Raw genomic sequence first — 13,027 nt, forward strand, 5'->3', positions numbered from 1 at the left:
AAGTGCACAGAATCGGGCCGTAAAAGAAAAGTCTAGTGCACCTGAGCAAAGGTTCGAAAATAAAGTTTTTCGCAGTTTGATGACAAATTGCTGATGCAAAATATTTTTAAACCTCTAAACGATGTATCATTATCCGTGAAAGAGGGAGGAGGTCATGTTAAAATGATTCCCTGCAACTTGTAACAGTACCAATTTTTGGGTTAGCGGAATTTTCTGATACAAGATGTGGCGCTGCTAAAAAATATATATAAATAAACATATGCACGCAACTATGTATTTGTGACAAGATTTAGCCACATACGACGAAAACTACTGCAGTTTGGGTACGGTTCGGTTATTTATACAATGATTTTAGGTTATCGTGTCCAAAAGCGTGGCCATATTAAAAAAAAAATTACCATACCTGTCTATCCAAAGGATAATGCCTTAATTTAAACAAAGATTCCGGTTTAAGAAACCTATGCACTTTTTTCAAATTTGGAGATGGATTTTGCGCAAAAATACCGCTGATGGCCACCAACGCGGAACGGAGTTTTGCGCAAAAATACTGCTGACAGCCTAGACGAGTTTAATTTTTCTTTGCGAAAATTCTGATTTTACCCCATTTTGAAATGGGCCCCCGAGTGCCCGTAGAAGGGGCAGGAAGGTGAAGGATAACTTTTCTTAAAGTTTATACTGTGCTCTTTCTAATCAGTTTTAGGTGACACCCCTTCCCTCTCCGCTCCCCACCAAAAAATCATTGTACAAATAACCGAACATTTCCCACGCAAAACATTAAATCCTCCGATGTTTTGTTTGATTGCTATCAATGTGGCAAGGTAGCTCGTAATTTTGTACAATTTATGAAACTTCAAAAACTTATTTTTTGTCAAAAATGTTTAAATGAAACGAACTTCTTTTTGTATCATGAGTTACTCATACGTACTGACGAACACTTAAAGGTGATGACCCCGTAGGAAACTTTTTTTTTTTAACTATGGTTTTAAATCATTTATTTTATAGTAAAATGGACAGAGCTTTAGTAAAGTGTAGACTTTTAACATCTCCAGTAAGATAAGCCGAAAACGTCTGCTTTTAATGTTTTTTAGCTTTTTTAATTCTTAAACTTTTATGAAAAGAAAAGTTAAAAAACCTCAAAGAACCCGAAAAGGTCCACAATAAAACAGGAAGACCCGAAAAATTTCGAATAACCCATACCTAAATTCAAAAAATTAAAAATTAAAAAGATCCGCAGGTTTGGCGAAAATTTCGAAAACTGACAAAATTCGTGAACAGAACTTGAAAACAAAATTGGCAAAGCTCCAAAAGTCTTGAAATATTTTGGAAAATAGCGAGCCCCAAAAAACCGGAAAACTTCTGAATAAATCTGCAAAAACACGAAAAATGTTCAGTAAGTCAAAAAATCTAGAAAATATCCGGTGAAGACAGACTGAAGGATCTGGAAAAAAGAACTTTCGAAAAATAGCAAAAAAGCAGTAAAAGTCCCGCATAGTTCTGAAATTTCACGTAATTTTCGAATTAACAAAAAAATCTCGGAAACCTTATGAAAATTAAACTTGTAATCGAAAAATACAAAAAAAAACACGAAAAGTCTTAGTAAAAAAAAAAAAAAAAATCAGTATCTTCGAGCTTTTCAAACTCTGAAAAATAGCGAACCCAAAAAAATCTATAAATGTACCGACTAAAATCGGAAAGACATGGTTTAGAGAAAATTTCCGAGAAAATAAGTTATGAGAAAAAAAAAATTTCGTGGAGCCTAAAAACCTCTTAAGTTCTCGAATTAATTCGGAACGTCAGAAAAAATTTCGAGAAAGTCAGATCTGGAAATTATCCGTGGAAAAAAAATAAAATTACGAATGAGGTTTCAGTTCGTTTAGAAAAATTTCGCTAAGTCGCAAATAGACAAAAAAAAATTGCGGAACATTTTGAAATAACTTTAAAGGAATACCAAAGTGGTAGCCGAAAAAAGTATTAAAAATCAACGCGATTTTCTGGCGTCTTGCATTTTGACATACAAAACTTTAAATTGTAATAAAAAGTTTAAAATTTTTGGGTGTAATTGTTAAAGTTTGTTGAATTTGGTTAATTTTTTTACGAAGCTTGAAATGTGGATTTATGTGTGCTGGCTATGTAATTTGCCAGACTTTTATATGAAATTATAAGCATTAAATAAAAAAGAAAAATTACGAAAACTGATCAAAATAGCAGTTAACTTAATCAGCTGATCACAAGTGTATATATCCATAATGACCCATAAATGCCTCCCTAAAATTTCGAATAAGAACATTGCGTAGAACCCGTAAAATAGCTCCAAGAGATCATGAAATTTTTACGAAACATCGCCACAAATACCAACAAAAAATTGCGAAAAATTTAGATTTTTTTTTTTTTAAATCTCCTCGGCTTATAGGGGACATAAATAGTTGAAGTTAATCAAGGAAGCAACTTTAAACCTTGAAAATATGTGTAAAGTTTCAACTGGGCCCCATTTCACCACTTTACGACTAGTTGAGAGCTACATTAAAAAAAAAACAACATTTCTTACTTTCAATTTAAAGTAATTTAAACTCTTTGAATCCCTTTCCAACTGGACGCCAACTAGTTCTCTATTTGTCATTTAGTATTTAGTATTATTTTTTTTCCAATTTAAAGTAATTTCAGCTCGTTTTCAATTGTTAGTTATTTACAACCAGTTCACCACCACACAACATTACATTTTCCCTACAGGGATGCTTTCAACTGATTAGCCCTCTTGAATGAAAACAGCAAATACCAAACTTATCTACAGACATAGTTAGTAGTGTTAAAAATTAATAGAGAACTGTCAAAACAAAAGCAAATGACAAAGCGATCATAGATATGATTGTAAGCAACTACTGACATTGCGATAAACATTAGATAAAGCGTTTGCTCGCGTACCTGTGTGAGTGAGTACATGTGCATATATCATGTATATATATCTTTTTTTTTAGTATATGGCGAACGATTACCGGCAAAACAAAAAACCGGCTACGATAATTTGCTATAAAACTTCGACTGTTTGCTTTATTTGCCATTGCTACTTGATACGCGGAATTTGTTGGACGGTTTTAGTGAGTTCTTTAATACCGGTTGAGTTTCGTTTTCAAATAATTAAAAAAAAGTTAAAACTAGATCCGTACCAAAATGCTGAAGCAACAATTGAGCCTGTAAGTTTCACACTGTTTATGAATCACGCATTCAATTTAACTATTAATTTGTTTTAAAAATCTGTTTGTTGTTGTTTTCAATATTTAAAATTTCTAATAATTTTGTATCCTTCTAGCGCCTGCTTGTCAGTCATTTTGCTGGCATCCACCCAAATGGTGGCCAGTCAAGTTTTCCATTTGGGCCGTTGTCCCAAAGATATCACCACGGTGCAAGACTTTAATGTGACTGCGGTAAGTACTCTTCCAAACAAATATGCTCGCATAAACAAGGAATATACATATCTACATACATACATTTGTACTTCTGAAGTTAGAGTTCAAGAGCAGGGCAATTAACGACGAGCCGCTTGGGCGGTTACAGCGGCAATCAGAAAGAATAAGGAAAAAAATTAAATTAACACTAAATGTACTTATAGGAAATATTTTTTTAACAAGGCAATGTTACACAAATAATTTTAAAATATTTTTCCAAATACATATTTTTTATCTTCCTCCTATATAGTTAATAAACTAAAAGTTAGATATTAAGAATAAATTTCCCTTAAACTTAGGATGGCCAAAATGTGATTATATTATTTTTATTTAGGGGAAAATTTTCCTGAAATTTGGTCCAAATTTGAAAAAAACTATTTATTTATTTATTTTTTTTAAGCGCCGCAGACATTATACTCATTTATTTCCTAATGTTATCAAGATCATTTTGAAACAAAAGTAGATTGTTGAACATCCCTTCATTTTAGGGTATTTAATTTTCCAAGACCTGGTAGCACCTTTCTATTCACCATTACAGCCATTTTGATTTGTTTGCTTGTTTACTTTGTTGAAAAAAGTGCAAAAATTATTTAACGCGTTTTGTATTGTTAAAAAATAAAACAAAATTAATTTAATGTATACAAAATACACGTTAACATTGCAAAGATCGTATATTTATCAAAATGTACGCGTTAAGTGCTCTTTTTATATGAAAATTAGCTAGTGAAACTGCAAAGAATTTAACAACAAATTAATTAAATACTATTACTAATAAAGTGAAAAGAGTGATAAATAGTGTAAATCTATACGACTTTTTACATCCCCGCTAAGGTTCATGACAACATGATAGTTTTGTGAAAACTCCCAAAAACCGATGAAATGGAAAGCCAATCCTTATTTAGTCTGTGAGAAGATCTGTTTTTTCGAAAAATATCTATTCCATCGTCCATGTATTTAAATGTATATTAAGATGGGTCAAATTGTGCGAAAAAATTACAAAAAAATAGACCCACCCTAATGTATATAATTAATAAACTAAAAGGGCAGCCACTTGGGTTTTCTTAGATTGGTTTGATATTTGAGTACTAAATTGTCTTCCAAATCAATATGTGTTTTCGTTAATTTTAATGTTGCCACGTTATTTTTTAAACTTTTGTGCATACATCTGACCATTCCGCTGTCTAATCAGCTTTTAAAAAGTTCAGTATTTATTTATGACTACATACAAAAATAGAATTTTACAAATAGAAAATTAATGCTTCAAAAGTTTGTAAAGCTTATATAAATGTCAACTTTTATTTTTTGTTTGGATGGGAATTTCCATACACTCGCCTTGAAAATTAAAAGTGTTGCCACAAAATTATATTTAATTTTTTAAATTCCAATAGGATATGCTAGGGAAAAATTGTTTTTTCCCTGCTGTCAGTTTTCATATTAAATTCAAATAAAAATAAAAAAATTTGTAAACTAAAAAAAAAAATTTTTTCGTTAAACTTTTAAAGAATATAAAGGATGTATTAAAATTGTTATTTATCCTTTTAGCGCAAAACTTAAAGTAATATTAAATGTTTAATTAAATGTGGTTTGAGCATTTTGTTTTTTACATTAGTGTTGCCATATTTCCATTATTTAAAATATTTTACTACTACATATATCTAAGTCAAGCCAAGCTAATATTTTTAGACTGTAGTTAACTGCCGATTCTGAGTTAACTACGCACTGTGAATTTGGGCCTAAAACTTTTAAATTTCATACATTTTTTTGTCTGTAAAATTTCATTTTAGCGCTATCATGTTTTCATTACACAAGAAATTTCAAAGCACGAAATTTGCAGTTAAAATACTGAAAACCATTAGCAAACAAGTATTTTTGTGCCCAAATTTTTGAAGTTTTCCAGACTAGTGTTGCCATATTTACATTTTATAAAATTACAATAACTTTAGTGTAAAGAATTTTTGGTTTCAATTAAAAAAAAAAGTCTAAACGATGCATTTTTTCTTAATTTCTTAACACTGGTGCTGCCACTTATTCTAAATATAAAAGCGCTGCTATCCTCTCATTACGCAAGAAATTTTATAGCACAAAATTTGCAGTTAAAATACCACAAACTATTTGGAAAAAAGTATTTTTGTGCCTAAAATTTAAAGTTTTTCAGACTAATGTTGCCGTATTTGCATTTTATTAAATTACAATAAATTTGGTGTAACAAATTTTTGGGTTTCAATTAAAGCAAAAAGTTTTAACGATAAAACTTAAAATTTCAGAACAAACAAAGTGACGCTAAATTTTTATATATTGTTTCACAGTAATGTTGCCATACTTTCGTTGCATAAACATTTTCTTAATTCTAAAACTATAGTAATATATTCAATTTACAGTACACAATTTTTTTTTTGCTAAGCGAAACATTTTTAACAAAATTTTGGCTATTTTTAGTTCTAAAACTGGATATATTTCTAAAAAATATTCCTCCATCAAATTATTCAAAAATAATAAATATATTTTTTTTTCAGTATCTGGGCCTTTGGTATGAATATGCCAAGTATCCCTTCATCTTTGAAGCCGGCGGTAAATGTATCCAAGCTGAGTATGGTGCTAAGTCCGACACCCAGGTTACGGTACTCAACACACAAACTACAATACTGTGAGTTGTTTCAAGTTTTACCATGTTTTTTTTTTAACTAAAATTTTTATTTTTTTTGCGTACTCCTTTTTTCTAAAGCAATACAAAGCAATCAATTGAAGGAGTCGCAACAATCGAAGGACCTGGCAAACTCTCAGTTACCTTCACTGCCATAATCTGTGAGTGTAAAATAATATTCGTAGTGCGTAGTTTAAATTCCAGACACAATTATGCCGAATTTTCATAATGCGGGATTTCCGTTGGCCATTAAAACCACCAAAATGGTATTGACAAAGTTTGGCCAGTTTTGGCTCTAATGCTGAATTTCCACTTGGCATTAAAATAACAAAAAATGTTAGGTAATTAAAAATTGCCATGTGGATATGAATTTATTGACTATTAAATATTTACTATCATTTAATGCCCAGAGAAAATCCAACATAATAGTTCCTTTCCAACAAGCCTTAACTGCAGTTTATGCCTACTGGAAAACAAGATAAGAACTCGAAGATTTTAATTACTCGTATTGAATACAAGCAAACTAAATTAAAAAAGCAAAAATGATAAGCTTTTGGTGGAAACAGGCTTTTAAAACTAACTGTATTATTGTTTTAATAAGAATAAGTAGTCATTCAATTAATTTCCATATGACATCTCTTAAATGGCACACATATTTGGTCATTCCACTGCCCAGTGGAGATCCGGCAGAATGCTTACATCTAATATATAAAAGCCTAAATTCCTGCTGCTCACCACATATGTACATATCGCTCAAACTGTTATGCAATTCCATTGATTTTCAAACTGTTTTCCATCCAGCCTGAAAGTATGCATAGAAACGTAATCATCAACCAATTACGTTTTGTTTACGCATTCGTACACATTAAACGATTGATTTAATTTGAAAAATCTTAACCACCCCCAAGCGGACTCGAACCGGCGATCTCAGAACGAGAACCCTTAGTATTCAAGCGATGCCACAACCGACATTTGTAAGAAAAGCAATTAATTGCGTTTTATATTTAGCAATTCAAAGACAGATGTCGCTGAACGCTTAAGTTTTTCGAAATTGTCGAACTGGTATTTTTACTGTCTGGTTTTGTTTTCTCACTGCAGCGCATTGCTCCCCTGCCGCTGTTCGTGTGTGTGTGAAACACACATGTGCTCAGAGAGCGCTCAGTGAGCTATGGTGTGCTTTAGGCCAGGGATGGGCAGAGTTTTGGCCCTTAAAGCAATCAAAGAGCCAGCAAGTGCTACGCAAGTGGTAAAGCAGTTCTCAGGGTAAAGGGGTGCAAAAAATGAGAACTTTTGTTGGTTGGCTGTTTCATACTAACTATTGAACTTAAAGGCGAAATCGCGCGATAGATGCATTTGTATAAATTTGTACATTTTGACAGTTACAGAGTGGTGTTATTTGGTTTTTTTTTTTTATTAAAATGAATTCATTATGCCAACTTAATATATGGAAAATACTTATAAAATAAAGGCTATTATAAATTGCATACCACAAAAAATTGTGCCCTCATTTAATAAAGTGAAATTGAGGAAAACATGCTGCACATATAAATATTTGTTTGAGGTATATATTCTAAAATTCCTGGTCGATTTTTTGATAACTTTTTTTGCTGGACTTTCTAAATGTTCTTTTTGTTCTCATTGCAGCTCTCCCCGGTTCATCTCCTTATTGGGTTTTAGCTACCGATTATACTAGTTATGCCGTTGTTTACAGCTGCACAAACTTGGGACTGTCACACACACGTAAGTCGATTGTGTTATTTAGAGATACATTTCAGATATTTCCTTGATCAGACAACAGTTCTAAGTAACCATAAACATTCATTATTGAAAGAAGTCCTATTCTTGCCATCTGTTCACCTAGGCGCTCTTGCCCTGTAATGGTTGGTAATGTTCCGAATAATTCTTGCTTTGATGAATTAAGCCAGCCTGGTTCTGTGCATAGAGCTAGTCCAATGAGTTAAGAAAATGCGTATAAATTATTGCAAGAGGGCATCCAAGTGCCACGCCGCCTGACTGTCACAACTTTTTTGGTTTGGTGTTTTTTTTTTTTATTTTGCCTTTTCCCCGACTCTAACTTCTATGATTTTACATGACAGTGAGTCATAAAGTTCCTCAGAGTAGACTACATCGGTCCATTTTCCTTCAACGGCCACTCGGCTTTTTCTTCATTCTCTTCTGGATAGGAATCGTCCTTGTACTCTCGTACATTACTCTTAAAGTAAAGATGGGTTACAATCTATAGTCTAGTGCGAGGGGATTTTTTGTCAATGTCTTTCGGTTCTTAAAAACCAGGTGTCAAATGAAAGGGCTGAGCTTGTAGATGTAATAAGGTTTATCTAAGGTTTATTTTTTTTCAGAGAGTTGCCACCTATTAAGAATTAAATTTAAGTTATTTAATAAGTTAAATTATGAGTACCAATCGTAAATGTTCTGAAAAGGTTTTATTTCTAAATTACATCCAGCAGGGTTGCCATCTGTTTAAAAAGTCAAATTCAACTTGAATTACGGAAATTAGGGAAGCGATGTACTACATATGTATATATCACAATAGGGATGTTAGACTAAAGCGATTTAAAAAGGTTTGAGTTAGAAAATATTTTGAAGCGCGTTGCCACCTGTTTGAAAAGTCAAAGTGAATTATTTTATACACAATTTATGTATGCATATGAAATATTATCAATATATTAAAATATGGATTTTAGTAGATCTTCGGTTTGAACGTATAGCATTATTTTGGCATATATGGAGAGGGGTGACACCTATTTAAAAAACTAGAGTTAACATTTTTAATAAGTTAAATAATCTATTAAAGTATATGTATCAATCGAAATGGATTTGAAAAGGCTTTATTTCTACACTTTATGTAGGAGAGTTGTCTCCTGTCTATAAAGTCAAATTCAAATTAGTTTATCAGTTAATTGAAATATGTATCGCAGTTTCAGAGGAAAGAGATTTAAGAAAGTTTTAGTTTGAAAATATTTTTGAATGTTTTATAAAAATATTGTTCATTCAACAGCAAAAATCGCAAGAATCAATTTTCTTTCAAACAATTTTGAATATTTTTTTACTTAAACTGCTTTCGTGAAATTCACTGATCGATTTCTTAGAAACATTTTTTTCGCTGAGGGTGTTGTGTACTTCTTTCTTGCGTTCAATGGTGATCTTCAATGTGATATGGAAGAAAATCCGCAACACCTTCGGAAAATAAAAATCTCAAAAATCAGCGTCAATTTTTAACGACTAGAAACTTGAACTCTATTATACTAAAACGGCTAATGGGCAACAAAGCTGCGTACTAAAAATTTTACTAAGAATCGAATAGAAAATTTCAATGAAAATTATTTGCATTTTTCCGAGTTTTGTATGAAATTGAAAAAAATATATATTTTTTTGGTTTTTGCAGTAGCGCAGGATGATTTGATGCAAAAAACAATTTCTCCTATTTTAGGCAATTTTTTATCAATACTTTAGGCGTTTTAACGCCATACGGTTTCACAAGTATAGTCCATGGTTCTTCCTAATTTAGTTCATGTTCAACCTGTGCCTGAAGTATCAAGTCTCCCACAGTGCTAGCTATCTGGGTCTGACTGCCAGTTTCGTAGTCACTTTTTTCCGAAGTAGAAAACAAAACAACTGAATTATCCGAAATTATTTAAACTATATACATAAACGGTTCTCTGTCGGCTTTCAATGCCTTGATTCCCATCTTACTATCACTAATGTGTAACCTAAATGCACTTAAAGCAATTTTTATTTACAAATAAGTAGGCGTGTATGTATGCGCCTTATGACTGCAAACAAATTTTTTCTCGTATTTTGTGGAGATCACTCACCCGCTGCCAACTTACATACATATGTGTATTAACTTAATATATATATGTAAATTATATACATACGTAAAATTTTTTCTAACACTAGTACTGCTTTTGCTTGCATTGTCATTGCGACTTTTCAAATAGTTTTAATTTAATAATTTTTCTAATCTAATTCTGTTTAGCCCCTTGCATTAGGGACATTAGGGTGCATCACATTTTACACAATAAAAACAAAGCGGTACTGTTTTTTTTTATCGGATTTTTACAGTTAATTATATTTTAAGACTGCTGCCGAAAAGATGTCGTAAAAACATTAAGCCAGTGTTTCACCAAACGCATTTAAGTGGAGATTAATTTAAATTTAATTTTCCATTTAATCCTCAATTAGATTTTTTCAGTTTCAATAAGCTCTTTATTTAAGTGAGTAGCAATGTGGCAGCACCGTGCTAAAAGTGGTAGTAAAAGCAGGGCTGGTATACAGTAAACAGCTGATACACAATATTTTGGTGTGTTTATATTGATCAGCTGATTAAACGTGTAACAGGTAGGTCACTTAAATCAAAATTAAAAACCAATTAAATTGATTAATGAAACCAAAAATTCCAAAATTAAAGTAATTTTCACTTACATAGATGAATCTGGTGAAACGCAGCCTAAGGTTAAGATGAGCTAGCCCGATTTGAAAATATCTTCAAAATCGATTTTTTTTTTATAAATAAACTTAAGCTTAAACTCTAACATCTATGAAAATCTGTCATCTGAGGTGATTTTTTTGGGGAAAAAATGATTAAAACTAATTTTATGTAGAAAAACTCAATCTTTTAATATATTTTCAAACCCGTCCACCTCAAGAAAATCTTAATATTCTTCCCAAATATTATGGCGGAAGTCTTATAATATAATAAATTTTATAATTCCGTTGGAAAAATTAAAAAAAATAGAATGTTTTGGCGGTGCACTCTAATACAGATATTTACGTGCAGTGCAAAATAGTTTACACTATGATCTGATCTTAGTTGTGCAATAAATTGTTAATTTTGTTATTAATAAAGCTCAATAAAGCGCATACGTTGCTAAATGCGCAATGACAGTGTTAGTATTTCATCACTGATAGGTGCATATATACCGCACATATGTAAGTATGTAAAGGGTGTTTTTTGGACGTGGGGTTTTCATAGAGGCATTTTTTTCGGAGTTGGTCTTTTTGACAGCTGTTACTTGATTTATACTCAGTTTGGTTTGCCATTCCATAATGAACAGACTTCCCGCCCTATTCCCACACCACTGACAAAACTCAGCGGCTGACTATTGCCTTTACTGCTGCGCCTAATACTATGCCGCAAATTTATTTTAAGCTGTCATATGACAATTGTCAGTTTTATTGTTATGACCTACTGAGTAAGTGACAACGGCGAAACAATGTTTATATTGTGTTTTAGGCGCAGTAATTGTAAAAACAGTCACATGATGAATTTATCAGTGTTGTTCGAATAGGGCGGTTACTCCGGAACAACGTTTGCAAATCGTGCAAATTTATTACCAAAATAATGGTTCGGTACTCGCGACGCATCGTTCGCTGCGTCAAATATTCGGCCGACATAACCGCCCAGCAGAGTCGGTAATTCGAGCAACCATGGATCGGTTTACTCTAGTGGATAATGCGCATCATCAGAGATGCCGTACAGTGCGCACCGAAGACGCTATTACTGCTGTGGAGCAGAGTATCGAAGAAGACCCGAATGAGTCCATATATGGCTATAGAGCCATGATTAATGACTTTTTCGTGCTTGAATTGGAGGATTGGACGACCTTTGGTTCCAACAAGACGGCACTACATGCCAAACAGCTAACGAAACAATCAATTTATTGAAGGAAACTTTTGGTGAGTGCATTATCTCGCGTCGTCGGTCTGTGGCGTGGCCTCCGAGATCTTGCGATCTAACACCGCTGGACTATTTTTTGTGGGGTTATGTGAAATCGCTCGTCTACGCAGATAAGTCCGAGACGATTGACGCCTTGGAAGAGATTATTCGGCGAGTTATTGCTGACATACGGCCCCAATTGCTGCAAAAAGTGATCGAAAATTGGGCCTCTTGGCTGGAATTTACTCGAGTCAGCCGCGGCGGTCACTTGCCCGAAATCATTTTTAAAACATAATGGCAAACCCTTATCTTTATAATAAAGCTAAATTCTTGGCTATAACATTAAACTACATATATGCGTTTATTTCTTCTTGAAAACCACATGTCTAAAGAGAAACACCCTTTACATAGTACATATGTAAGCATATACCCCAGTAGGAAGGCGTTAAAAAATACTTAGACTGTACATATTTATTCAATTAATTGATACAATTTTCCAAGAATCCAACATATGTATGTATGTATGCATTAATGAATATGTATGCATTAATTCTTTCAAACCTCGTGTGAAGATCGAATATTCCCTGTAAATGATAAATTTGTGTTAAAGAAAAAACGTCACCTTTTTTGCTTGCACTGAAACCTAAGTACAACGAAGAGCAAGCTCCCCAGCAATGGTTTTTCTCGCTTGTAAGCTCCTCAATTTGGCTTATTGTGTAGGTACTGTACGGTGAGTAGTACTATAATCAAAGTTACAGATCTCTCTACTCGTCACTCTGTTCTAAACGATGTCGTGTCTAAATGGTTTGAGCGCCAATTGATACTTGTTGTTGTTTTGAGTTAGCTATTTTTTTTTGTTTTGGTTGTTTATTTACATTTGTTTTGACTTTGCAAAAAAGAAAACGTAGCAGAAATTTTTTGCTATCATAAAACTATGAACTGCACAATTGAACTCTGGTGTCATAACAGCTAGCCGGTTGTCAGTCATTGCGAAGGTATGTGTGTAAGTACAAATATTAGGGTAGCCCTCAAGTGAAAATTATAAAAAATTTGCCAAAAAAGGAAATACAAAATAAAGTAAAATAAAATAAAATAAAATAAACAAGAATAAGAGAAAATAATAAAAATAAAACTGAATCAAATTAAAATAAATAAAATAAAATAAAATAAAATAAAATAAAATAAAATAAAATAAAATAAAATAAAATCAAATCAAATCAAATCAAATCAAATCAAATCAAATCAAATCAAATCAAATCAAATCAAATC

The 13,027-nt window shown here is 32.3% G+C and overlaps 1 protein-coding gene across 1 annotated transcript in view; it reads left to right on the plus strand.

Moving 5' to 3' along the window:
- Positions 1–3,080: 3,080 nt before the first annotated feature.
- The window catches only part of LOC118741691 (apolipoprotein D-like), an 11,586-nt gene continuing 1,639 nt past the window's right edge, over positions 3,081–13,027 (plus strand). Inside the window, exons 1-5 of the mRNA XM_036473665.1 lie at positions 3,081–3,188; positions 3,305–3,419; positions 5,954–6,084; positions 6,163–6,242; positions 7,726–7,821. Of these exons, the coding sequence (XP_036329558.1) occupies positions 3,166–3,188; positions 3,305–3,419; positions 5,954–6,084; positions 6,163–6,242; positions 7,726–7,821 (445 nt within the window). The 5' untranslated portion in view covers positions 3,081–3,165. The remainder of the gene's footprint in view (positions 3,189–3,304; positions 3,420–5,953; positions 6,085–6,162; positions 6,243–7,725; positions 7,822–13,027) is intronic.

The sequence above is a fragment of the Rhagoletis pomonella genome, unplaced genomic scaffold (genome assembly GCF_013731165.1).
Source record: "Rhagoletis pomonella isolate Grant_MI unplaced genomic scaffold, Rhpom_1.0 Rhpom_scaffold_00006, whole genome shotgun sequence".
Classification (NCBI taxonomy): Eukaryota; Metazoa; Arthropoda; class Insecta; order Diptera; family Tephritidae; genus Rhagoletis; species Rhagoletis pomonella.